The sequence below is a fragment of the Colletotrichum fioriniae genome, assembly GCF_027942845.1.
Source record: "Colletotrichum fioriniae strain IMI 355084 chromosome Unknown scaffold_4, whole genome shotgun sequence".
Lineage (NCBI taxonomy): Eukaryota > Fungi > Ascomycota > Sordariomycetes > Glomerellales > Glomerellaceae > Colletotrichum > Colletotrichum fioriniae.
In genome coordinates this window covers 2,740,044-2,766,625 of record NW_027076840.1, presented here as the reverse complement: position 1 = coordinate 2,766,625, position 26,582 = coordinate 2,740,044, and the positions used below count along the sequence as shown (strand labels likewise).

At 53.4% G+C, this 26,582-nt stretch overlaps 7 protein-coding genes across 7 annotated transcripts; 2 read left to right on the top strand and 5 right to left on the bottom strand.

Moving 5' to 3' along the window:
* Positions 1-168: 168 nt before the first annotated feature.
* N0V96_004587 (uncharacterized protein) lies at positions 169-2,047 on the bottom strand (the record flags this gene model as incomplete). The annotated part of the gene is made up of 3 exons (XM_065757157.1): positions 169-659; positions 1,498-1,714; positions 1,766-2,047. The coding sequence occupies 3 exons, from the start codon at positions 2,045-2,047 to the stop codon at positions 169-171; spliced, it is 990 nt and encodes a 329-aa protein (XP_065614370.1).
* A 1,288-nt stretch (positions 2,048-3,335) lies between these two features.
* Positions 3,336-4,956, bottom strand: N0V96_004586 (uncharacterized protein; the record flags this gene model as incomplete). Its single annotated transcript, XM_053198783.2, has 2 exons — positions 3,336-3,630; positions 3,686-4,956. The coding sequence occupies 2 exons, from the start codon at positions 4,954-4,956 to the stop codon at positions 3,336-3,338; spliced, it is 1,566 nt and encodes a 521-aa protein (XP_053043801.2).
* A 2,057-nt stretch (positions 4,957-7,013) lies between these two features.
* Positions 7,014-7,787, bottom strand: N0V96_004585 (uncharacterized protein; the record flags this gene model as incomplete). The annotated part of the gene is made up of 1 exon (XM_053198784.2): positions 7,014-7,787. One exon carries the CDS (start codon positions 7,785-7,787, stop codon positions 7,014-7,016), a length of 774 nt encoding a protein of 257 aa, XP_053043802.2.
* A 1,573-nt stretch (positions 7,788-9,360) lies between these two features.
* Positions 9,361-13,221, bottom strand: N0V96_004584 (uncharacterized protein; the record flags this gene model as incomplete). Its single annotated transcript, XM_065757156.1, has 8 exons — positions 9,361-10,587; positions 10,651-10,999; positions 11,061-11,467; positions 11,532-11,772; positions 11,844-12,114; positions 12,216-12,755; positions 12,850-12,917; positions 13,004-13,221. 8 exons carry the CDS (start codon positions 13,219-13,221, stop codon positions 9,361-9,363), a joined length of 3,321 nt encoding a protein of 1,106 aa, XP_065614369.1.
* A 6,677-nt stretch (positions 13,222-19,898) lies between these two features.
* N0V96_004583 (uncharacterized protein) lies at positions 19,899-20,936 on the top strand (the record flags this gene model as incomplete). Its single annotated transcript, XM_053198786.1, has 1 exon — positions 19,899-20,936. One exon carries the CDS (start codon positions 19,899-19,901, stop codon positions 20,934-20,936), a length of 1,038 nt encoding a protein of 345 aa, XP_053043804.1.
* Positions 20,937-21,256: 320 nt separating this feature from the next.
* On the bottom strand, positions 21,257-22,327 carry SAM4 (AdoMet-homocysteine methyltransferase; the record flags this gene model as incomplete). Its single annotated transcript, XM_053198787.1, has 1 exon — positions 21,257-22,327. The coding sequence occupies one exon, from the start codon at positions 22,325-22,327 to the stop codon at positions 21,257-21,259; it is 1,071 nt and encodes a 356-aa protein (XP_053043805.1).
* A 2,357-nt stretch (positions 22,328-24,684) lies between these two features.
* Positions 24,685-26,306, top strand: N0V96_004581 (uncharacterized protein; the record flags this gene model as incomplete). The annotated part of the gene is made up of 5 exons (XM_065757155.1): positions 24,685-25,202; positions 25,260-25,272; positions 25,326-25,576; positions 25,634-26,072; positions 26,139-26,306. 5 exons carry the CDS (start codon positions 24,685-24,687, stop codon positions 26,304-26,306), a joined length of 1,389 nt encoding a protein of 462 aa, XP_065614368.1.
* Positions 26,307-26,582: the final 276 nt, after the last annotated feature.

The window sequence follows — 26,582 nt, the reverse complement described above, 5'->3', positions numbered from 1 at the left end:
AAAGTTGGAATCTTGAAACATGTCACTCTTTCAAAGAAGCTGGCAATGCCTTGCAACGGTGTGGAATTTCTCATCCGGAGATACGAAGCCCTGCCAAGATTCTAATCAATCCCGTGAAATGAAGATAGCCCGAAGTTTTGCACAAAATTTTGCATAGCGCAGGTGTATTTACATGTCCTTCCCAGTCATGGCGAGAAAATGGCACATCTTGACTCTAGGGATCCCAATCCATATTGAGTCGCAAGTTACTAGCTCCACGCCATCCGAGTCTTTAAGAACAGCTTTAAGCAAGATCTTCTTGCCACGGATTTCCTTGATTTGCCCAGTTCCGAGCACAACACCTGGCGTCTTGATGGGCTTGAGGTATTTAATGTTCATCGAAGAGGTCACTGTGTTCATCTCGAAGATCGGATCGTCGCGTTCTGTGTCCATGTTTCTCTGAATCAAGACACCAAGGACCTCGTCGATCAGCACTGCAGTCATACCACCGTGCGCAATGTTGGGATAGCCATCAACCCCTCTTGATAGCGCGAATAAGGACGAGAGTTCGGTGATAACGGATCGACCAGGGGCCTCGGTATGGAAGCTGATGCAAGCCGGTATACCAGTTGAGTTATTGAGTGTTTTACCGAAGAACCTGTCGTGTGGGTTGGTGTTTTCTGGGACCCGGGATGGCGGAATGAAAGTTATGACTGCCGGGTTTTTGAGGAGTGCGCGACACCAAGGGAGGGCCTCTAGTTCTGCGACCGTCCGCGGTAAATTTTCGTCATTCTGGTCTCGACTCATGATAAATAAAAGCTCCTGGTGAAAAGAAGCAAGTGCACAGGCGTTGCTGTTGAGTATTGAATGTGAAGTTGGCGATGAGTTGTTACTCAGAAGTCCAAGGGTTGCTACCAAACAAACGAGTTGGACCTCGGCAAGGATTCCGCAGCGCTTTCAGCGTGCATGTTTCACGTGAGTAAACGGTGCGTCAAGCCTCGTAATAGGCGCCACCGGTTTACCAGTTTACCACTAAGCCATGTGCATTAGTACTTACCCCAACATTGAATTGATACTCGTGAATATTAATTTAACTAATACCTGCCGTCGTAATGCTTAATGGTTGGATTTTGTCCTTCCATGTTATGCACTTCTGGTTGACAAGCTTTGGGCTGAACTCATCAAATCATGGAATAGCAATTCTCTGTTCGGAGACGTCAAAGACTTGAACATCAAGATGTTGCGGTTGGCGAAATCCTGAAATTACTCGAAAAGCCATCAATAAATTGTACTGCACATTTGTGCGAATTATAAAGTTCTCTTCCTAATGTAATACGGACACATTTGCCTGCATTTCTTCTCAAGCTGCCGGGGCAGGAACCACGGCCAGGGTAACCTCGTAGCAAGGGCGGTCTGCTCTGATGACTGGAGTAAGGTGTTCAGTCAGCTCCGAGTTCATAGAGAAAGGCTTGGTATAAGGAGAACCCTAGATCGAGGGATGGGAAATAAGAAGCTTACCGGTGTTACCGGGAGGCGAGTATCTGGCCTCGTGCCTCTCGCCGGAAGCACTCCTGAAGCAGATGAAGCCACCTGGTACAGCAGCTCTGGAAACAAAGTCCAATTCGACTTGGACAGCATCCGTGTCCGGGTTGCATCCATAAACCGGCTGGAAGAAGGCCTTGGGATCTCCGCGCTCCGTCATGAACATCTTGGTCGTGTTGTCGTCTGCGGTATACTACGAAGTGTTAATACAATGGCAACACCACGCTTCGACAGATCAACTTACTTCTCCGTTAATGACGGCGTGAATGATGCCCCTCGACAGCACGCCGTTGACTAGAGTCAAGTTGAAAGCCGAGTCCCCGGCTGGGCTCAGGTAGAGATGCTGGTCACCGCCGCCTGCTGACCACAAGTTAATGTAGCGGTTATGAATAACGGGCACTGAAGCATTTTGAATCTGAATTCCGAAACCCTCGGTGATGTTATTTGAGAGAGGTTCTGTCGGCGGGGTGCACGCTGATACGATAGCCGCAGCCGACAGCACGGTCTTGAGAATTGAGCCAAGCATCTTGCCGGTAAATTTGATCAAGCAAACGTCTGAAAAGTGAAGTCTACATGCAAACACTCGAATTGCCTTCTATTCGGAGAGCGCGGAGGCTCGATATAAGAAGCCTTGCGACTTATCGCACCCCAACGGTGCAAAGGCTGCCAAGACATAGACGAATACGAGATGCTGCATTGCTGTTGCATCGCGCCGCTGACAGGTCGGCCGTTGCAAGCTTAATTGATGTCGCGGTGATCAATATTCTGCAGCCAACACGCGGCAGAGGCCTCGATCGTCCCATGGCCAACTGGAGGATAGTACTCCCACAGGCACAGCGGTCTTACCCCAGCATATCAGCCCTGTTGATGTTACGTCCGAGCCTGTGTTTCCTGCCAGATTGGGGCTTAGTGTAGCTGCAAGTAAGACCAGGGAAATGTCGGCGGCCACTATCAGATGCGGTCCGGACAGGTACGCGTCTGACCTCTCTGCAATCTGACAAGATCAAGGGCACCTAATATGCATAGATAAGCACTATTGACTTTCCCACATGAATGCGCTGATGTCGTTGGTCTTGCTTGGCGCGACAAGATTGACGTGAAACTCAATCGAGTTCATTCATCCGCAGCTCCCTTGATTCTGAAGGAATTCGACTAAGGTTAGCCCTCGTTCGTGGTTTAGTTATTCGTCATATACTCATTCTCATCTTGAGCGCTCAGTACTGTCTCTCTCGCTGGCTCACTCCCTCATCAACGATAGGTATAGCCACAGTAAGCGCCAACGATAGTAACCGAATCGATTGAGCAGACCGAGGCATACATCTTTTCCGGGTAAAGAATTTCATACGAGGCACTAATTACCCGATCAACACGCGCCTGCACGCGAGTTTCATGGGGTGATGTCAGTTTCTAGGTGAGCTATATCCGTCTTGCTTCCAGGTACTGGCAAGACCCAAGAGGAGGGCAACGCCTTTGAGTGGGCCCGGAAATAACAACAACATAAGGTTCAAGGGAATCAGAGCGCCACTCTTGCGCCACTGCCGACTGGCTTCGTCATTTTGTCAGTACTCTCAACTATCCCTCATTTGATCATGGAGTGGGCGATTCAAATAATTGTTGAGATCGCCTTTGAGGCTGGGACATATTCATGCATAATCATAGAAAGGTGAGAAGTAGTTGGTTGTGGTATTCGCGGATACCAAATCATGATGATTGATTCGTTTCGCTAAAAAAAAGACTTCCGCTTGCTAATGCTGAACTGTTCCCGTAGTGTCCATATCGCATATTCCCAGCCGCAAAATAAATTTCATTTCACATTACGCAGAGTCATCTGTCTGCTTCTCCACGTAGTCGGCCTTCTGTGATGGCTTGTCGCTCTCGAACTCCTGAGGCATCGCGATAGGCCTGTTCTTGGCGAACTTGACCGTAGCAAACACTGAGGGAGAGTCCTTGAACAGCATTTCGATCTCCTCCAAGTTGCGGCCCATAGTCTCGGGGAAGAGGAAATAGACGCTAACGGGAATGCAGGCCGAAATGACGGCGTAGACAATGTAGTATTGGTAGCCGATCGTGTTGAGGGCAACGGGGGTGACCATGACAACGATGAAGTTCCTGTTCAGCCGTTAGTAAGTTATGATGAAACATGAGACTTGTGGTTGTGACTTACCAGAGCCAGTGGTTGGCAGTGGAGATGGAAGACATGGCCATGCGGAGACGGATGGGCGCAATCTCGGTGCAGTACAGGAAGTTAGCACCCAAGAAGCCGATAGGCACGAAGGTGTTGAACAGGTAGATGAAGCAACCAGCGGCAATCTGGGCAGCGGTGTTGTCCTTGGGGAAGGATGTGGTGATGGCCAAGCAGGTCATGCAGGCAGCCATTCCGAAACCGCTGAAGATGAAGACAGCACGGCGACCAAATCGATCAATGGCGAAGAAGGCCAGGAATGACGAGAGGAACTTCCAGGTCAGGGCACCTCCAGCGAGGGCCTTGGACTGCTCGGGCTCCATGCCCAAGTTCTGCTGGAACAGGATGGGAGCGTAGACGGAAACGAGGTTGCTTCCCGACATCTGCTGGTAGAACTGGAGCAGAATGCAGAGTCCGAATCGATAGGCGAGCTTGTCATCGCCCATCTTGAGCATGTCGGAGAGCTTGGCGGCGTTTTGCGTAGTCTCCTCAAGAGAGTGCTCGATACCAGCAACCTCAGCCTGGACTTCAAGGGAGTCCTCAGGCAGGCCACGGAAAGCGGCAATGATAGAACGGGCCTCGGCGGATCGAGCCTTCATCACGAGCCATCTGGGCGACTCGGGAAGGAAGTAGATGCTACCCATCAACATCAAGGAGAAGAGGATGGCAATGGCGATAGGGGGCCGCCATGTGACGGGGCCAGTCTTGAACTCCCAGAAACCAAGGTTAATCCAGCTCTCCAAGACGTAACCGACACAGGTGAAGAGACCCGTCAGGACGACCTGGCGACCACGGTTCTTGGCGCCGGAAGTCTCACTCTGCCACACAGGCACAATGGAACTGAGCTGACCGACTCCGAGACCGACGATGAGGCGACCGACGATAAGCTGTGCAAGGTGGAAGGAAGCACACTCGAGGATCTCTCCGATGAGAGTGCAGACACCGGCGAAGAAGATGACATTGCGTCGTCCGAAAGCGTTACCGGACCAGGAGCATGAAAGAGAGCCAAAGAGGGCACCAATGGTGAAAGTAGCAACGACGAAACCCTGGAGAGTGGAGTTGGCGTTCTTGGTCTCGCCGGTGGTGTTGACGGTATCGATTTGAGGAAAGGTCTTGACCCAATCCTCAGTAGTGAGGAGGCCACCGAGGCCAGCCTGGTTGTATCCGAAGAGGATGAAGGCCGGGCAGACGACAAGAGCGATCTGGATAACACTCAGGGCATTGCCCGTTTGGCCGAAGTAGTTCGCACCCATGATCAGGACTGGTGTTTGTGTGTGCGCACGGCTGTGATCCGAATTCTTCAGGTGACGGGTGAAGGTTCAGCCTGAGAGTATGTCCGCACGGTGGAAGTGAGAACAGACAGTCGACGAGGGATGGGATAGAGAAACCAGACTAAAGGCACACGACACAGAGGCGAGGCGACCTCGTTCTTAAGGAATTTCATCTAGCGGACCGCGTTCATCTCAATGTGACTGTCCCTTGTGGGGAAAGGTCTGCGGAGACCCCGCGGGATTCTGACCGCAAAGGCAGATTCATAATCCAAACTCCAAACGAGCTTGCTTCTCCGTTGAGGTAAGGGTCAGCAATGTGGAGGGGCTGCGAGCAAAAGATGGAGAAAAGAAGGAGAGGGGAGATGGCCCTGGCGGGCCTGGGGAGTCTTGGAGAGGGCTCGACAGGGTATGTAGTGTATGGAGTAGGACGGAGTAGCCCAGCGTAAGGTGAGCCAGAGCTACGAAGTGTTCGTACGGGCGACGGCGGGCCTTCCTGTGTCGTCAATGCCGACTACGCTCCGTTGTGCGTGGCCCGGTTGACTCGGCCAGGGCTAGGACGGAAGTCGACCGAGCCAGCCACACCCGTCCCGTTTCCTTGAGGGCGATAGCTTCATCACACCTGCCCCGTGGAGACGCTCAGACGAATTGTCGTTCCACCTATTCGCCGCCTTCGCTCATGACGACCCTCCCAGGTCCCGCCTTGCTGCTTAAATCCCTCCCACCATCCAGCAAGCAGGCTGCGGAACCGGCCTATGGAACATGGCGGCTAATGGGGGGCAGAAAAAGCCAAAGAAGCTTGGTCGTACCGTCGTACGAGCCTAGATGCAGGCCTTAGAAGACTACGGATGCAATGGATGGTTCGGTGTATGGATTGTGGGAAGAGGGTTCCACCTACAAACACACGGCGCTTCTAATGAAGTGTCGTTGAACGGTTGAACCGTTGAAGATGATCCGCCCAGCACTGATAACGATGCCATGCAATGCGGCGAAAATTAAGCAACAGCAGCCAAGACGGCAGCATGCGATGCCAAGGCCCCAACGTAGGCCAAGAGTTGACCAAAAGGGCCACTATCAGTGGATGTGCGAACCGAAAAGACCCCCACGTCACGAACGGCTCGCTGACTCGCGGCCTTTGAGAAGACGGCGCGAACGGGGATAGTGACGACGGCGTAATACACGGCGTAACTTAGTAAGACACACTATGCCTTCCAGAAGGCGCGCAATAAGAGAGCGGCATAAGGCCCGCGCCCGTTTCCTCCCTCCCCTTCGATCAGATCTCATGTATGAAAAGGGGGCTTGGGTGTGGTGCGGAATCTTGGAAGCATATAAGTCTCAGGACGGCCCTCGTGTTCCTCACCTCACCGGCCGGACCCTGGTGGCTGACGGCACTCGCTACGAATGCGACGAGCCGATCGGCTTCGCTCTCCCTTTTCACGGCGAGCGTTGCCCAATGCAGGTGTATGACCACTAGCTGCGGCACTTGGGATTGGGTCCGTAACCTGCATGCGAGATTCGGTGATCCATCCGCGCTTCGGAGGTTTACCGAGTCCACATTGTTCCTGCGGTTGCGGCTCTCTTGTGACTGTTTTGCCAATACTCATTGCAAACTCTTCACGACCACGTTACTCAACAAGGAGCAGCCAAGAGTCTGAGAACTTGAAACGTTGAATTCTGTCAGTAAATAATCAGTCTGATGTGACTGTAAACAATGTGTCAATTGCGAGCCATGGTTCCACCTTGTTCCGCGACGATTCTAGGCGCGTATCTGTTATGTGCGCAGCCGAAAGCAAAACTTCTCGCGGAATCCGTGACGTGCCCAGAAAGTTTCCTTCTGCAAACCCTCCAACACTCATGTTCGCGCAACTAAGTTACTCCAGCTTTTCCCCAGACGTCGATGTTTCGAAATATCCCTTCTTCACGGTAACAAGTCCGCAATGCGCGAGAACGCGGGGGACGAACCCTGGTCTGTGACGTTCAGGTCAGCCCAAAAACCACATTTTCGGACGGCGGTATTGGATCGTCCGGTCTTCTAGCGCAACTCACTTTCCGTCTAGTTTTCGTGATGCCCACTTGTCGACGGCCAGCAACGCGAGCACAATGGAGGCATAGAGAGGAATCCCCGCGGGGTAGTCTCCCTCCCACAAAGAAAGCGGGTGAGCCATGACCACGGTAGCCGTGAAGGTTTCCCCGTACGTTCTGAATCCCTGGAGATGCTTCCCGAACGTGGAGAGCCATCGGACCCAGGTGAAGTTGTTCAGCAGCTTGATAGACGCTCGGTGCCACTGTGCGTCACCATGCACGTACCCCAACGTGGAAGCGAGCGCTCGCTGCAAGGCCGTTGCTTGGAAAGTAGCTCTGATGAAGGGAATATTTCCCTCGCGGACATACCCAGCCAGATGGAAGCTGCCGGCCGAGAAGGCCAGTCCTAGAACAAGGTCGATCAAGTTTGGCACGGGAGGTTCACCGGTGATGACGAGAGGATAGTAGTATCGGGCCAGCTCGATGGTCCCAAGAATGACATGGATCATGAGAGGAATCCATGGCAGCGCCGTATACTTTGCATGAGTCGGCGTCGAAACCTTTCTCCAACTTGGCACTAGAAAACGCAGGTACGTGCTCGAGATCCAGAAGATTTCGAGAATGACGTGCTGCTCCTCAAAGAGCAGTTCTGCCGCGTCCCAGCCGTCGTTGATGCGTGCCCAACTTGAACCCATCATTGTGGGTCGGAATCCAGTTCCCTGCAGGTTTCCTGCCGTGTCGTTGGGCGCCTCGAACGGATTGAAGGCAGCACGAAATAAATTCGGAGACTTCATCCGGGCGGTGGCGTGGGGTTTCAAATAGTTCTGGTGACCTTTTCGCAGACTAGAAACCCCCAAAGTGCATTAACGGCGGCTTTATATTTCCTTCATCCCATCCTTGTTTTGTCTGGGGTTGAAGGATTTACTTGCTACTGGCTAAATCTACTTGATCACCGGCCATAGCCATAGGAGGCACTTTGGGTCTGAACGCTCTAGAACGTGTGGCACGTACAAGTTATCCCTCTCGAAGGATTGGTTTAGTGCTGACGTTATCTGGCACGAGCTTCACGAAACCGCTTTACAACAAATCGCTCGTAAATGCAGACGAGAAAGATTCACGCTGGTTCGATAGCGCGTCAGCAATGTCCATGTCAACTTTACGCCATCTACCTCATCCCAGTCGCTAGGCGTGCCAGGCCTGCGTCGCCAAGATCGCCTATAGATCGGCGCCGTATGCCAAGGTTGGGGTCGCTCGGTTCGAAAGGCAGCCTTTCCAGAAGCGGCAACAGCTCGTAACTCCAAGATTCAATGTTCCAGCTAGCGATGCACTGCCTTCAGCGCCGCGCGGAGGCTGCAGCTCACCCAACAAGATCATCTCCCAGAATAATTCGGCAAAATTCGGCTTGAGGTCTGAACTCACTCAACAACTTATAGCCGCAACTATCAAGCGATAGGTTGGGTTTCAAGAACCATTGCCGGATCTAACCCACTCGAAACGCAAGAAGTCCCGGAGCTTCTAGAGGAACTTATTGATTGACTACCACCGATAGGACGAACCTTCGTCAGAAGCTCCGGATTGTTGGCAGGACAGGACTCAATTGCAAACGATACCATAGCTCGTCTAGAAACCTGAGCAACCCAAATTGTGCTAAAATGGTTATTTTCCGCTCAAAGTCTGGTCGCATGATAACATTCCAAGCAGCTCGTTATCTACTGGGAGAAGGAAGATTATTGCAGTGCCTGGACCTCTAAAGTAACACGTCCCCTAGACTCATGCATCAATAAATGCTCTTTAGGAACCAAGAATAAATGCCCATTCACGCTGATGAAGTATAGAAACTGAGATCCTCAACAGATGGATGAGGTATGACAAGATGCTCACTATGCGTATGCGTGGACGGCAAGACTTAGAATGTGGTCTTGATAACGGTCTGTAGAAGGATTGGCCAGAAGCCAAATATGAATAATACAACATCGTCGTGTGAACGACTAGAACGTGTGGAGCTAGAGACGACTACTGCATCTTAGGCAGCGCCATGATAACGGCTGTCAACATTATTTGACATAATGTCCAGACTCCTCACACCTCGAGGCAAGGGGTATTGAAATACGTGCGAAGACTGTTCTCAACATTGGTTATTGAGCGACGAGATCTTAGGCAAGCGCAAAACGTCATATTAATTCAACACAAAAAAATAGAAAACTCGCTTGCAGAGTCAACGCTGGCTCGCTTGCTGTATGAGAGAAAAATTACATCAGTATGCCTTCCCTTTACTCCCACTAGAAAGACCTTTTCCGCCCAGGGGTATTTCCTTTGCAGTAGACGATCCCCGACCCATGCCCCCGAATCCAACGCCGATATCTACATCTACCATGCGCACTTTGCAATGATGCCCGTGGGCCACTTCCGCACAGCAAACTTTCTCGCCTCATCGATGAGAAGAATACCCAGGCCAAAGGTCATCGGCAGGAACCAGTACTCGACAGGGACAGGGGCCGTGGCGAGCGTCGTCTGGAACTCGGGAACGTACAGCCAGAAGATGGCCATCAGGAGCGCAAAGATAATGGCGGGGAAGAGATACAAATTCTGCGTGCGCTTGTTGCCGATGGGCGGGTGCTGGAACAGCGACAACCGACGGGTGCGGATGGCCAGGAGGTTGAACCACTGCATGACGACAAGGTTGACAAAGTAGATTGAGCTTGCAACGTTGAGCTTCTGCTGGTAGTAGTCCGGATCGATCGTGGAGGGCAAGTTTCCAAAGGAGAACCAAATGTCGCTGAACTTGATACCGTTGCGCTCCAGGTACCAGTAGGACATGGCAAACGAAGACAATGTCTCCAAGACACCCACCAGGCCGTAAGACTGCACGACGAGCTGCCAGTCAACGAGGCGGTCCTTTCCGGGCACACGAGGCTTGCGAAGAAGCACGTCGGCCTCGGGCGCCTCGTAGGCCATGGCGATAGCGGCAGCGGCGTCGGTGAAGAGACAGATAATGATCATGAGGAAACTGCTAAGGATCTGGGGAATGCCAAAGAGGACGTTGGTCATGACTGGCCAGAACTCGGAGAAACTGCCAGCCGGGAGGAGGTAGGCAACGGTCTTTTTGAGGTTGTCAAACATCATGCGTCCATACCGCAGGGCCTCGACGACGCTGGAGAAGGAGTCGAGGAGAACCATGTCGGCGGCCTCAATGGCGATGTCGCTTCCGGAACCAAGAGCGATACCGACATCAGCGGCGCGAAGAGAGGGTGCGTCGTTGACGCCATCACCGGTCATACCTACGATCTCGTGACGGGCCTGGAGTTCACGGACGATACGGAGTTTCTGCTCCGGCGTCGTGCGAGCGAAGACGATTTCCTGGTATTGAGCCAGCTGGTCCCACTGCTCTTCGTTGAGAGTCATCAATTCGGGGCCGGAGAGGACGAGGGCTTGGCGCGGTGAGGATTCGAGGTCGTCCACGATATGTTTGATCGAGGGGTCGACGTGGTTGATGCGTTGGAGAGCCGAGATATCGTCGACCTGCGAGCGCGGAACACTGATGATGTTGCATTCGGCTGCGATGGCCTGGGCAGTGAGAGCAAAGTCACCGGTAACCTTACATACTGTCAGTTTTCTGCGAAACCTACAAGTGCAAATAGATCATCGGGAGCAGCTTACCATGAAGATGCGGATGCCTGCGCCACGAAGGGTGTTCATAACCTCGGGGATCTCGGGACGAGGAGGATCGACAATTCCCACGAGACCGACGAGCGTAAGACCGGATTTCGCCTGGTTGTTAATCTCCATCTCGTAAGCGCTGTCAGACGGGTGGCCCTTGAGGGCAGATCTTGAGATAGCCTTGCGAGCGAGCAACAGCACACGGCGCCCCTGAGCTGACCACTCATCCTTGATCTGCTCGATCGATGCACGGGTTGAAGGGTCCAAGGAGGTGGTGTATCCGGCAGGGTTGACGTAGTTACTCAGTCTTGGCATGAGCACATCAGGAGCACCCTTGATAGTCAACAGACTAGTTTTTGGATTAGACATTGTTCCCTCTTCTTGAGACAGTGTTCGAGATGGAGGCTTACACATCGCCCGGCTGGAAAACCGAAGCAGTATCGGAAGGCAAAGCAAGCGACAGCCCGTCAGGGTGTGACATGCCCAGGACCCGAATCATGTACTTGTTCTTGCTGTTGAAGGCAAGCTCGTACTTTGTCTGCCAGCAACGGCGCAGCTCAGCGGTCTGCCCCAGGCTCTCGGAGAAGCGCAAAATGGCTTGGTCTGTAGCATCACCGTGAATGACACGCTCGTGGAGCGGCAAGCGAACGGTCGCGGCATCGAACTGGCCGGCGTTGCAGAGACCGGCGAGCGCACGAAGCTGCTCCAAGGAGTTGTTATTGGGGTGGTTGTGTCTGTCGACTGCGATCTTGTCCCGGGCACCGTCGGCCGTCATCTTCATGGTGCCGATGGCACACTCGGTCACAATCATCTTGTTCTGCAAGGTGATTGGTTAGTGTCTATACTATACTGAACTGGGTATGAGTAATATTATAGCTTGCCTGGGTCAGTGTGCCCGTCTTGTCAGAACAAATAATCGACACAGATCCAAGTGTTTCAACCGTCTTGAGCGACTTGCACAGAATCTTGTTCTTCCGCATCATGTTTGCGCTGATGGTCATACTTGCCGTCAAAGCAACAGGCAAACCCTCAGGAATGAAGGCCACAGCGACGGAGACGCAGGAGATAATCAAGTTGGGAACGTTGATCCAGTTAGGATACTGTTTTCTAAGCCATGCACCCCTGTCGATAGAAATTAGTGGTTAGCGTTTGACCTTTGATTGAAACATGTAGTATCTGGCCTGATGGCGTACCAAACAATTAAGACAAGCACAATCATGAGGAACATGATGGAGCAGATGATCAGCACAAAGTGCAAAACCTCGCGTTCCAGCGTCGTCAACCCCCTTTTGGGCTCGTTGGTCAGCTTGGCGATGCGTCCGAAAATAGTGTTGTCACCAGTGGCCACGACAACACCAGTGCAAGTGCCCGAGACACAATGTGTGCCCTGAAGACCGATGCATCGAGTTTCGAGGTAGTTGTTATCGGTCGAGTCAACAGAAGCGGGCAAAGGAACAGACTCTCCTGTTGTTTTGTACTTTGTTAGTGACTATTCCTAACATGAAAATGGAAGGGGAAATTTTGAGTCCTGATTGGACGCCAAACACCACGAGAAGGCAACTAACCAGTTAAGATAGCCCTATCGAACTTTGCATCAGAAGAAACCTTGAGAAAACGCACATCGGCAGGCAGTTTGTTGCCCGACTTGACAATCAGAATGTCACCAGGGACGATGTTTTCAGCCATGAGCTCAACCTGGTTGCCATCACGAATAACCATGCAGTTCTCGGGTAACATAGTCTTGATGGAGTTCATCACCCGCGAAGAGGACCAGTCCTGCCACATGTTAAAGGCAGCCTGAATGAAGAAGACAGCAAGCAGCACGATGGCCAGCGCCAAGTTAGCCACGGCGGGCGGGCTTCCCAGGGGCTTCCACGCGATGAAGACGAGGATGGAAGCCACGAGGAGGACGGTACCGAAGCCCTTGAAGAAGTATCCGAGGATGCGTTTTGTGTGGTTTGTCGGGGCGGGCGAGGGCGCGTTCTTGCCATAGTGTGCTGTGCGCCGCTGGACCTGGTCTGCGGATAGGCCGTCTGCGAGGGAAGTCGACTGGCGTCTGAGAAGCTCGTCGACGGAGAGGGTGTGCCATTCGAGTTCCGAAAGTTCTGCAGAGATGCAGATGGTATTAGTCGCTACGATTCACTTTGTTGTCGAAACACAATAGATGAGAACGGGGTTTGTTTCTATGGCTTCACGAACCTGTTGCGACATTTTTGGCCTTCTTGACGGCTTCGCTTTTTGTCTTGTACTCTTCAATCTCAAAGGAACTTTTCGAAGAGGGTTGTTAGCCGAGAGAAAGATGTTGATCAGGCATTTCTTGTCATTGTTTTGTCGCATGTTATTCCACACTTACACCGTGCGGTACTGGATAGGAAGCTCAGCGGCAGCGTCGAAGGAGTTGCGTCTTGACCGGACCGAGTGTATAGACATTGACGTGTTCGACCTGGCATGATGAAGAGCCGGGCCAGCGTTAGAGCGGTGAGCCTTCCTGCCGGCCTCCTCGTCGGCGTCCCAGCGAATACGGTCACCGGCCGCCTCCTTTTGGTGTTTAAGCTCAGATTCGTCGTCCATTTTGTCTATCCGGTTTTTTTTTTTTTTCTGAGTTGGCAAGTTCTGGTGCAACGTGATCTCAAGCAAAGGATAACGTAGGGTAGAATAGGGTTTTCCGGGTTGTCAGGACAGCTCAGAGTAACAACGACGACAATAACAGGAGGGAGGCCTCACACAGAGAGGGAGAGAGAGAGAGAAGGGAGGGAAGTGAGAAGTGAGCGAGTCTGTGAGCAGATCTGCACTGCAACGTCCTGCAAAACATTCAGGGTCTTATATACGAAATGGACAAGGCAGGGCCACGAGACGAGAGACAGGACGGGAAGTCCAGAAGAGGGTATCCGTCTTAACCCTCATGCCTATCATGAGCTCTTGGCATTTGTGTATGCAAATGTTTACGAGAGACAATCAGCCTCTCCCAAAAGGTACGGTACCGTACACGCCGCACCGCCATTGCGGAGATTGCGGCATCCGCATTTATTCCATCACATGGCATGGGCTGGGACTCGACGCTTTGCTTGACTTGGATCGACTCGGGATGGTGTCAAGTAAGAGGAACACAATAAGAGCCTGTTTTGGTCGCAGGATGGGAGAGGGGGGAGGGGAGACGGGCAACACCAAGCGAGCGGCTTTTTTTCTGATTCCCGAGGAGTCGGTTGGATGGGATGGGCAGGGCGTATAGTCAAGAGAAGGGAATGGGGGTGCAAGTTCACAAGTCGCGTTCCCCAGTTCAGACAGGCCAGACGATACAAGAGACAAGACAAGACAAGGCATGGGCGACGAGACGAGCACGAATGTGGTGAGCAATGACAAACAGGAACAAGGCTCCAAGGCCAAGACCTGACCGTTAAAGGCAACATCAGCAACTACCCTTACTAGACGAACGACTCGACGAGCAGAGCCGACGGGCGACGTGCGAAGAAGGATGGAGGTCGGACGGCGGGTTGTATCTACGGCGCCAGCAGGTGGTGAAATGGCACTGATAATCCAACGTGCCGAGCGTACTGTGGCTGACAAGTCTGACAGAGAGACGTGAATCTCATGCCTCATGCGCAAGACTTTTTTGGGCTCCGGCGCGGCTAAGCCAGGCCGGGCTGTTTTGAAATGAGCAGGGCCAGCAAGCAGGAAGAGAGGTGTCCAAATCAAGAGCGAGAGGCGTGTCACAGAAACAACGTTGCGTGCGGCCGCACCAAGGACCAAGGGGGAGAGAGAGCACCGTCAGGAGGAGGCTCGGTTGGGGCTTTGGAGGAGACGATGATGGGGTGGACGGGGGTGGTTGGTTATCTGGCTAGGGGGGAGGGCGTTTAGAACGGGAAAAGGAAAAAATAAAATAAAAATTAAAATGGGAGCAGCAGAACTGAAAGAGAGCGGCTATGGCAGGTAAACAACGGGCCTGGTTGAAAAGGTTAATGAAGGAGGAAAAGGGTGCAATGTATTGAGGGTGATAAATCGCTCATAGAAAGGGTTGGAGGCGTTGATGCGAAATTACACGTTGGTGAAGTCTTGAGAGTTGGATATCCAAGTATCTCTTGGCGCGCGAGAGGCTCTCAAAGGACTTTGCCAGTGACAACCAATCAAGGTTTTGGCGCATCCTGCCCCGTGCTCGCGGCACTACGCTCGATACCCGTCCTCTACCTTGCCCTTGATCCCTTGGCCCTTTGGTTTATTTACCTAGCCCTTCCTAGGTCCGTACTATACACAGTTACACTACGACTATGGATACCTACCACTGACCAGTGGCCAGAGATGGTTGACCAGGTTGGCGATGCTGACCACTTATTACTCGGCTTGGCTTTGGTGCAGACTGTGGAGAGGATGTGTGGAGGAGGAGGAGGAGGAGGAGGAGGAAGAGGGCTCCTGCGCCCATGTGCGTCCTGGTCCATGATCCGTCCTCTGATCTCGTTCTTGTTTCTGTTCTTGTCTCTTGACCTCCCTCGGCCTCCATCATCTCTCCCTGAGTTCCAGAGCTATGAGTAGTCCACGGCGAGATTCACTGAGACACACAGAAAAGGTCCCCTTACCCTCCAAACGTGCCTCTACTCCCTTGAGTCCATGTTCACGCCCCTCTCTTCCCTTGCCCGCAGAACCCGTTACCGTCCTCCCCCCTCCTCTACAGCCCTGCATCTAGCTTTTGCACTCATCCCACTGGCCGACCCATCGATCCATCCGTCCATTCGAGATCCTCTCGGCTAGCTTGCTGTGTAGCTCAAAGGCTCTGATAAACTGAAGGCAGAGAATCAACAATGGTCCCGCTACAAATTTCCACTCCTGATGATTGTCCGACTGCCGCCGCTGGCTTACAGATTTTAGCATGGGGACTTACAAGAGACTGCTGCAATGCCGCTGCGAAGTAGTGGATAGGCGAGTAGGGAGGAGAATGAGATGGAGGAGGGGGAGACTCAAGAGCTTGCTGGCGCTGGCACTGCCACAATCCATCAGTCCCCTTCTGGTGCAAGTACTCAACATGCTTCTTCTTCTTTCACCGTTTCTCCAACAACACCATCCCCATTCCCATCACCAGCAACACCACCCACCACGGGGGACCGGCCGAACAGGCACAGCACAGGAGCTGACCGCCGCTGCAATGTGAGTTGTGAGGTGTGGAGAAAAGCAGTCCATGTCTCGGTTTGCTGCAAGCAGTTAGCGGTGCCCGCGTCCGGGAGGCCCACATCCAGAGAGCTGCTGGCCTGCTGCATCCTTCTTTCGTCTCTGAACTTGCAGATGCGCCCAGGTCCGCTGCTTTCAAAGTGCCATCCATGATCGCAACATTCCAATGCGACAGAGAGCTGTCGTTACACAAGGAGCTGGGGGAGCTAAGACGAGACGCATGCCGAACCCAGTCCTCACCCCCAAATTTGGTCTGCTCAGGTTCACATCCCGCGCCGCGTCATTTGCCAATCGGAGAGTATTCAGGAGCCAGCTCCAGTCCAGCTTGAGCTAGCTATCGTATCCTTTGTTTTTCTCTCGTCATCTTTGTTGTGCGTCTTTTTCTCTCACCATAGGATACGTGAGGGATTACGGATACTAATTTGCTCTTCACGAACTCATCGTTGTGCGACTCCACAGCCCCGGAACCACACTCCAAAACTAGCCCGGCCCTTTCGCCGGCGCCCATGCCGGTCATCAATCTTACAGCTCAGGAACTCTGAAGTCGGCATGTACCGACTTTTGGGGAAGTTATTTGGAGAAGTAGAGCCAACCTAACTCAGTGAGGTGTCCAAGGCGACAGCCATCTCCTAGAGGCCGCGGCGGCCGCCGCCACACATCACCGTTGCCGTTGCTGCTCCCCTCCAGCCCATCTTTCCCATGATCCGTCGATGCGTGGTGTTGCGCTCTACCACAGTAAAGAAGCGGTGATGCCGCATCGCCAAACAAGCCCATCCCGCTTCTTCGGCAATCTGTTGGTCTGCCGCTTGTTTAAGTCGGCCTGGCTTGCCGTCTACCTACAATTTCCATGTGCCGTCTCCTTTATTGTTTTGTTCACTGCTTGCTTCTATTCTTGTTCTTTCTACCAGAAGCAAGCCTCGGGCCGCGAATTGAAGAGCGAAACAGGGACGAACTGCGTACTGAATTGCCATGTCCAGATGGCAAAAATCAGTCTATACGTACTTACACCGCCACTCGCCTGCGATTTCCTAGCCTTCATTGTTCAAACTACCGTAAGGCGATGCTCGCTGCCTTTGCACCTCAGTCATTCAAAGGGAAAAAAACGAGAACGAGAGAGATCCCAAACGGCCGCTCAAGATACACCCAAATCTGGTCTCTGCCCGGCGATCGACCACCAAAAAAAGTCTCCAATCAATACAAATCACCGCCGCGCCCTACTCCGTCCTGCGTATGCGCCAGCGAGTGCCGACTCTAGGGCCTGGGGCTGTGCCCGTTCATCACTGTAATAACTGCACTGGGCAGACGAAAAAAAAATAAAAAAAATCCTGACAAGCCAAAGCCAGGCTTTGCCCCGTTGCCCTCTCACTCTCACTCTACTGCCCAAGTGTGTGTACAGGTCGGCGCCGAAACCCTGGAACGAAGGGGAAAGAAATCCGGCTATGTACTGTGTACGGTGTACGGAGCATAGAGTACTCGTGCTGCTCCCTCCTCGGCCGCGCTTAATTTGGATAGATTTTTTTGCGCTGTTAATTTGGCTTTGTTTGACGTTAACCACGGTGAACGGCATTTCCCTCAAGAGTCAGACTAGGAAACCCCCACAGTGACTGGACTCTCTCTCTCTGCCCCGGTGTAAGAGTGTGAATGTGAGAAAAAAAAGACGAAAAAAACCCCCCCGCTGGACCAAGGTAGTGTCGATCCCATCACGCGCGCCCCCTCCCAAACAGGTCTTCACTGCAAGATAGTGCGTCCTGCGAGAGAAAAAAAAGTTCAAGGCCGGTAGACCCAGTCCCCGTAGGCGGCCTCCAGCTTCTCAACCATGGCTCATCCCAGTTCTCTCTTCATCGTCGCGCCCGTTGGTTTGAACTTGACTGATGGGGAGAGGGTCGGTCTCCACGTCCCACGAGCACGAGCACCAGCACCAGCACCAGCAGCGGCGGCACGAAGCACATGCCCCGGGCACATAAATCCCTCTTACTAAACCTCCTTCAGCACCAGCTACCGATCCCGGGGGAGGCTCCATTCTGCTGTGCCAGAGGATCCCCCATCAGAAATGCAGAGAGCCCGGGCACCAGAGGAAACAACAGCAAGGCCTGCAAGACCCTCGGCAGCTCGCGTGAGTGAGGGGGGAGGAGCGGACCCGACGGCGGTACAGGACAGGACAAGAATCCTGGATGCCGATGCCCAGCAAACCCAGCCACGAGAATGAGCATCAGCAACCCCAAACCGGTCAAGACATGCGCCTACATACATACACAGACAGTCGGATACAGATGTAGAATGCCGTACTGAAGCAGACATACACCAAGTATACTTACGTACTCAAAGGCAGCGCCGCTATATAACAAACCACGAGGCGCAGCAGCTTCACTGAACAAAACTGGCTTGGGCCTGGCCGTCTCTCTTTTCCTTTCTTTCTTGTCCTTAGTCAGTTCGGCCGCTGTTTTCTGCATCAGCAGCAGCGTAATGGATCACAATCCCCCCCCCATCCAGCCATGGGCTTCCCCCCTCTCTTCCGGATGGAGAGAGGATATGGGGTAAATGGTACGGCACTGCAATCGCTGCACTGCACTTGACCACCCCAAAGTCCACACACCGCAGAAACGCCCGCACGCACTCGCTCCGCTTCCAGTTTCTCCTTTGATGACTGGCCACTGATCACTCACTCACTGGAGACTGACTGCACTGGACTGGACTGGTTCTGATGTATGATTTTTATTTATTTTTATTTTCCAAAATTTCTTTTGTTCCTGTTTCTGGCTCTGTTTCTGTCTCGGGGAGCTAACGGGGAGGCTACCGAAGACTCTGGCTCTGCGCCACGGGCCACAGCTCTTGACGTCTGGCCCGTCGGCCAATGCTCTGTTTCTCTTGCTGCTCTGCTTTGCTTTGTAGTAGGTAATTACTTGGAATTAGACAGTTCATCAGTCAGTCAGTCAGTCGCATGGACATGGGCTCGAGTGAGGCGTAGCATCCATCATCCATGGTCAGCTCGGCTCGCTCCAGACCGAGTTGACCTACTTTACCTTACTTACAGCTGCTCTTGAAGCAAAGGAACCCCAAGCTGAATCTAGCACAAGCACTGCGTTGCGCACACGCACTCGCGCATACGCAACCTCGCCCTCTTCGCCATCGACTTCTCAACGCGAAAGAAACAGCAACGAAGCAGCACCCAAAAACTCAAATCCAAAGAGAAAGAAAACAGAATTCCCCTGCATCACACAGTTAGTCAGTCCAGTGGCGCTGTAACTTACTACAATACGCATCGCATGGCAGCCCATTTATCCGATCCCCTCCCCCAGATGATTCCTGGGAACTGGTAAATGGCCTCGTGCACAACACCGACACCACACACACACACACGCACACGTACACAATACCCGGCCCACCCCAACATCCATCCTCCCGTTCCCGTCTACCGTCTCCCGTCGTGTCTATCCGAAAATTCCCCATTACCTTTTGACTTTCATCGCGCCTTTTTCGTCGATTCGGTATCCGGCTTTTTGGTCTCTCGTCGGCCTCTCGAAATTCTCCTCGTCTTCCTCTTTTTTTCTCCTCCTCTTGGCCCGCCTTCGCACAGTCGAATGACGTCGTTGGTCAAAGGGCCGACTCCGCTGCCGCTGCGAGCTGCGTGCTGCGCCTCACTCGACCTCGAACCCCGACTTTTCTGTGGTGCCTTTTTCGAGTAAATTTTCGCCCTCCACGACTCGACCGACTCCCGACTTTTTTTTTTGGCTGCCCTGCTGCTGCTGCAGGTGATACCTGGTAGTCAGTAGGTCAGTCAGGGTCACCGTACCTTTGTACTATACCTTTGTACTAGCAGCCAGCCAGTCGTCCTTGACCTTCAGACTGCTGTCTTCCTGCATCCCGTCTGCTTCCATTTGCTGCCCGCCGTTGCCACCCGACCCCGTCCAAATTTTGTCGATTAGTCCTGTCCCTGCCTACTGCCCACTGCCCACTGCCCACTGCCCACCCCCTCTCTGTGCGACACTCTCACCCAAAGTGTCTGTTCGTCTCTCCAGTTGTGCGGTTGCGTTTGTATAGGCAGATTCCCTTTTTTGCAGCAAACATCAAAATCGCACAACACCACAACAGCAAACATGGTCGTTGGTTTGCTCACAATCCCGCGGGAGATCCGCGACTTGATCCTCGACGAATGCATCTTCCTTCCCGACCGCCGACCGCCGCCCAATCCCTCAGTCAGCCAGGACCGCAAGAGGCGCGAGTACAAGGGCAAAGGTTTTTTCGATGGCCACGACATTTGGGTTGAGAAGAAGGTTCGCTCCCCGCCCTCCGGCTCCCCCAACACCAACATCTTCCTCGTCAATCGACAGATACACGCCGAAGCCAAGGCGCTGCTTTCGACAAGGGGGACGCATTGCCGTCTCGATGTAATGTATGTCAAGGAATGTGGCTTGTGGCCGACTTGGCTCGCGGTGCCAAGAGCGACCCGCCATGCCGACAGCGTCCGAGTCCAATTTCGAATTTTCGACCCCCCCTCCGATGTCAACCCGGACTGGAAGAACGAGGAACAGTTTCGAGGCGGTAGCGGCGGTCCGCCCTTCATCGTCTGGAATTTCTACGCCATGCTGTCTGGTTATCTGCAGTATGGCCCGACCGCCTTCAGTAGTATCGTTGCCGACCCGGCAAAATTCACCATCAAGAACCTCGTGCTCGACGTCCTGCCACCGCCGCCTGGCCAGAAGCACGATCGGCTCGTCTCCGGCGGTGCACCGCGGCCGCCCGCCCATGACATGTTTGAAAGGTTCACCACCATGGTCATGGACGCGGAAAAGCGAGAGAGCCGAGGGATCACTTGGCCCCGTCCGCCACAAGGCAAGGAGCACCTCATTCCGGCCGAGAAGCTGGCTTTCTTCATGTGCTGCCAGATTGGAGGTCTCCTGTCCATGTATCGTGATTGGGCCGACTTCGGCGCCGCCCTGTACGAAGGCATCGGGACCATCCAGATCCGCGTCAACGGCGAACTCAGACGCCATTTCGACCTGGACGAGATGCTCGCCAGGCTACCCATCCAGCCGATCGCGGCTTGGAACGAGAAGGAACAGCAAAAGAGACAGAAGCGCTTCGATGACTGGAAAGCCCAAGCGATAACGACAAGACAAGGTTGGAAGAAATGATGGAAAAAAGACAACTTGGAATGATGACACGAAATGCCTTTTCTTTTCTTTTTCTTTTTCTTTGGCCGTACTGGCCACTAGAGGGGAGACTCCCTCTTTTGCATTGGGCAGCGATACCACCGGATAGAGGGCTTCCTTTTGGGATGTGTCTTTTTTTGCTTTGGAGCAAGGTGCAAGGTGCATGGTGCATGGTACAACCAGGCCGGCGGTGGTCGATCTCGGAGGGCCGGTAGGGAGAAGTTCGGCACGGTGCCGAAGGCCGAGGACGGAGCATGGGCCGGAGGTGGAAGCCGGTTAAGAAATGTTGGACCTGTTTTTTTCTACCGAGATAGGCCTTCTACTGCAGTTCGGAGCCGAGCAATGTCAGCGTGGCTTGCCTTGCAGCATCCACCCACAACAATCTGTTTCCACAGTCCTCGAGATTCGGCGTTAGCAACCACTTGTGAGAGCTGTGCTTCCCATGAAGTGGTAGGATGTTGTGATCCTTGAGGAAGCTCCCACTTTTGGGTTGTCGTGTTGTAGACTTCGCCATTGGTGCCATCCGGGTAGAGAATAAGGGCCGGAGCGGCGTCGACGGCACCCTCCTGGATGAGTTCCTTGACAGCGGATTCGTAGCTCTGAATGAGAGACTCCAACTTCCACACCTTGGTGCAGTTGATGCCGATACCCCAGGGATGGCTCGTGGCAACGTCACGGCTGAGCATAGCTGCCACAGCCTCCTTGATGGAAGATCCATCGGGCAGTAGGCCGTCCTCTCTCGGGAAAAGCGACGCGATCCAGAAGGGGATGGGGGCGTCAGAGGCCAAGACTTGAGTCTTGTCCAGGGCCTGCCTCACGGCCTTGATCTCATCTGTGCGCGGGATAGTCTCAACGGCGACATAGCTGACCGGGGAAGAGAAGGCGCCGGCGGATTGGAAAAGCTGGAGCCGCTCGGCATGCCAGTCACGTAACTTCTCGAGAGTATCGTGGTCAGCGTCATACGCGCCGCTGTACTCTTGGCCAGGGATCATGCAGGCTCCATAGGGACCGATACTGAGAGCCGTCTTGCTTCCTTGGGAACGTCCTGCCTCATCAGCGATGCGAATGGCGTCCTGGATGAAGTTGCCAATGTTGGCTTTGTCGATACCGTTGGGGAACTGAGCAGTGCGGGTGTTGGCAAAACCATGGATGGATAACTGGTAGGTGGCAGTGAGGATGATGTCAACGGGTACATCTCCAAAGTCCTTCTGGCAGGCGAGCAAGGTGTCCTGACCATCAACGAGAAGATGGGTAGACCAGAGAGGCGTGGTAGCTGACTCGAACTTGATGCCGTACTTGTCTTCCAAGGAAGTGCCGAGGCCACCATCGAGGATGAGGACCTTGGATTGCTGGGAAGAGGAAGAAGCATCCATATTTGGTGTAGGTGAAGTGAAGCGAAGCGTGTACTTCGTGGGTGTAGTTCCGGGAAGGGCGAAGTGCGCAAAACAAGGTTCGGACCGGAAAGGGAGATCTGACTGACAGACAGACAGACAGGCTAATCGTACCTAATCTCTCGTAGAATGAGATGAGATTTAGGTTAAAGGTGAGACTGAATCCGGGGGGCGGCCTCGATCAAGACGAGAACGAGCACGAGAGAAAGGGAAAAAAGAGTTGAACGCGCGGCGGGACGTTGCAAGTCTTGTCGCTTGGAGGGGTGAGTGTGTCCGAGTAAGTCGGGAATGGGGGGGAAACAAGAAAGTCTTGGGTCTTGGGTTCCTTGGGGCGAGTCGGGGCACTCGTTGGTCTTGGGGTCTTTGGGGCGGGAAGAGGAAAGGCGAGGCCAGCGGAGACGCGGGCAAGGCGCGGGTGGTGACTGGGACAATGGAGGAGGAGGAGGGTCCGAGGGGATCCACACCTGGAGAAAAATTTGGGAAAGCATTACGACGACTTCTGGCTGACTAACACACCTAATTCCAGCTGCCAAGAGCCACCGGCAGCAACTTCCGTGTATTTTCAGTCACCCCTTCCTTTCTCCCTTTCGTGCCTTCTACCATAGTATGTAGAGTATCCGTACCTTCCCTTGCTTCATCCATGCCCCAAGCATCCCGTGATTTGGTACGTCACTGCAGCTTTACGGCAAGAGCCCACGCACAACTCGAGAAACTCACTTCAAGAAGGTATGAAAGACCCCTCTTGCTGCAAACTGAGGTGTCTGTGAGGAAGGCAAAGCATCGTGACTTCCTGGCAAGCGCGCCTGCCGAATGCCAAGACGGGATGGGACTTGCTCGGTTTAGCATACCCGTATCCCATACGTACTGTGGTACTCCGTATTCCTCCTAACCAGGGCTGGTACCTCAATCTCGCTTCCAGATTCCGTCACAAACCGGATGACACCGTAAAACGGCCGTCCTCCAATTCAATTCAATCCAATCAGCATTCGCCTAATTCATTCAGAGGTTGAGACGCTCAACATGAGATCATGTCCAACCGCGAGGCACATACGGATGCTGTCACTGGCTTAAAGTTCTGCCATCCCATCTCATGTCTAAGGAAGATCTCACTTCAGATGCGCCAGGATTCACTCCATGTATGTAGTTGATTCTTGCAGGTCTAAGTCATTCTCGCCCGGTCCAAATCCATTCATCCCACCGGCACATTCTGTGTCTTAACGACCCTCTGTGGATTAGAGTTTCCATAGTTTCTGTATAGACATGTGAACTCTCCCATTCAAGGTGCTGTTTTGACCATTTTTGTGTGTGATACCACGTTAACATGCATATGATTTTACACTTACCGCTGATATCTGGTCTTTCAAGAAAATCTTACCTTAGCAATCGAGGAAGATTGCCAGGCCGAGACCATCCCCACTTGATCAACCTTCATTCTATCAAAGAGACTCAATAAACAAAAGAAACACAAGAAAGCCCCATGATACTACCTTACCCAACTGTCATCATGTTGCAACCCCCAGAGACTGGCAGGTGCAAGTTACAGTTTCCTAGCTCCCGCTCCTGTCCTGGCGGTTGGCAGGGGTCCTCCGAGCCCCTCGTTAGCCGATTTCCGAGCGGAATGGGGCTGCTTTTTTGGGCTGATGCAACGTCATTTAACTTTAATTGGTGACGAACCTGAAGAACCCCGCCCTCGCCATCCTTCCCCGCAGGCTGGCGATCTCATGGACAAGCTTTCTGGATCATGTATATCCGTACGAATACAGATAGGTAGTGGGGGGATATCGCGATGGCCGTTGTATCATGACATTAATTAGCCGGATAGACGTTTCTCCAGAGGTCAAGTGTAACTTTTAGAAGAGATGGCCACCGGTCCATTTGTATTGGGTCCCTGAGCTCGGTATCGAATAATTATCCCCACAAGCACATGTGCTGCATGCATCCATCCACGACCCTAGTGTGGTGTTGAATACTAACGACATCTTGGCTCCGTCAACTAGACCCGTGGTCAAGTCCCGGCACCCCGGGAGACGGGAAACACAGTCCAACGGACCTTGGCGAGCCCACGGTCATTTCACTCGGCGTCCGGCACTCCCCCGCCGAGTCGGAAGCTAATTGAAACGGAGCCTGTCAACGGAAGGGCGCGCGCTGGGCGTCGGTGGGGCAGATTGACTTTTTGACATCCATTGCTGACCTCGCTTCTCGCCTCTAACACCAACTCAATCTGTCTTTGCTCATCACATGGTCTTGTCTTAAGAAGAGTACAATCGCACTGAGAGACAATATTGTTGATTCTGCACATTAGTCCCAAGGAAGCTCAATTTGAGCCAATACTCGCCACCATGTCAACAACCACAACAACAGCAACTGCGTCAGCCTCGGCTTCTACCTCAGGCATAGAACTCCATCCCCTCCCGGCAAACATATCCCAAAAGCCATCCCCTTTCACATCAACATCCCAGAGCGCCGACGACACCACAGACCCAATCCTCCAAGCCTCCCGCGAAGCAGACTCCACCGTCCCCGAAGGCGGCTACGGCTGGGTCGTCGTAGGCGGCTGCTTCGTCGTCGCCTGGTGGATCATCGGCACCTCGTACTCGTGGGGCGTCATCCAAGGCGCACTTATTGAAGATGGTCTCGGCACGCCCGCCGTGCTCTCCTTCGTCGGGTCCCTGGCCGCGGCGCTCATCTCGGCGCTCGCGATTGTCAACTCGCGCGTCATGAGGCGGATCGGACCGAGGAAGACGGGGTTACTCGGGATTTCGTTGTTGGGGATTAGTGAGTTGTTGAGTAGTTTTGCGGTCAAGAACGTGGGCGCCATGTTTGCTACGAGTGGCGTTATTATGGGGTTGGGAATGAGGTACGTCGTCCCTTCGTGAAGCTCTTTCCCGTGGCTTGTATACTGACCATTGTCAAGTTTATGCTTCACGGTGAGCTACGCTTCTTCAAGTAGCCAAACACTTCAAATTCTTTTACTGACGAGATCGCCCAGATCGTCTCTGTGGTCCCGGCACAGTACTTCAGCCGCAAGCGCGGCCTTGCCAACGGCATCGTCTTCGCCGGCGGTGGTCTCGGCGGCGCCGTAAACAGCTTCGCCCTCGACGCCCTCCTCAACCATCTCGGGTCCGCATGGGCCTACCGCGTCCTTGCCCTTGTCACCCTGGCCACCGGACTCCCAGCAGCATGGCTCATCAAGGAGCGTGTTCCCGTCCGTAGTACTGGTTTCGTCGAGTGGTAAAGAAATCCCCATCCTCCTGTCTCCATGAGCACCACGACTAACATGGAATATAGGCGCCTCTTCAAGTCCCTCACCTTTGTCCTAGTCTTCCTAGCCGGCGCAGTCGGGACCTTCCCCCTCTTCGTCCCACCTTTCTTCCTCCCTCTCTATTCCAAGTCCATCGGCCTCTCCTCTTCCACGGGCGCCGGCCTGGTAGCAGGGTTCAACTTCTCCTCCGCCATCGGCCGTATCTGCTGCGGGGCCTTTTGCGACGCCTTTGGCGCGCTCAACGTGCTCTTCGTCTCACTGTTCCTGTCCGCAGTCAGTATCCTAGCCATCTGGCCCGTCTCGACGTCGCTCGGTCCCATGGTGGCCTTTGTCATCATCAATGGCGTCTCGAACGGGGGATTTTTTTCGACTATGCCTACGGTGGTCGGGAATACGTTTGGATCTGCGAGGGTCTCTGTCGCTATGAGCATGATTGTGACCGGATGGGCTGGCGGCTATCTCATGGTGAGTTGCGCGATTGAAATGTACAGTTTTCTAAAAAAGTACGATATACTAACGATGTCGATGTAGGGCTCGCCGATTGCCGGATATCTTCTGGAAGCCTACGGTGGCGCCGAGGGAGGTCTTCAAGCGTACCGTCCGGCCATGTTCTACGCTGGTTCGCTGTCATTGGCGGCGGCTGGTCTTGTCGCCATGGTCAGGTTCCGTATCAACAGCAGCATTTTGGCAAAGATTTGAGAGTGATGAGGATGGCCATGTAGCTAGTGCATAGCACTCTGTATCAATATTGTAGTAACACGACGAAGAAGCCATATCCAGGTTAACCACCGGCGACCTCGTTTCAGTACAGACGTTGACCAAAGCCCCCGGCCGGATGAACGGTACTCATAGATGCCGTAGACCGGCCGGCGAAGAATGCAAAGAGGCGGTGAGTGTGACATCAGCCGCGGGCGAAACACGACCAGCCTCTAGAGTACTCGTATTCTTCGGACCCTTGATGCACGCAAGGACACC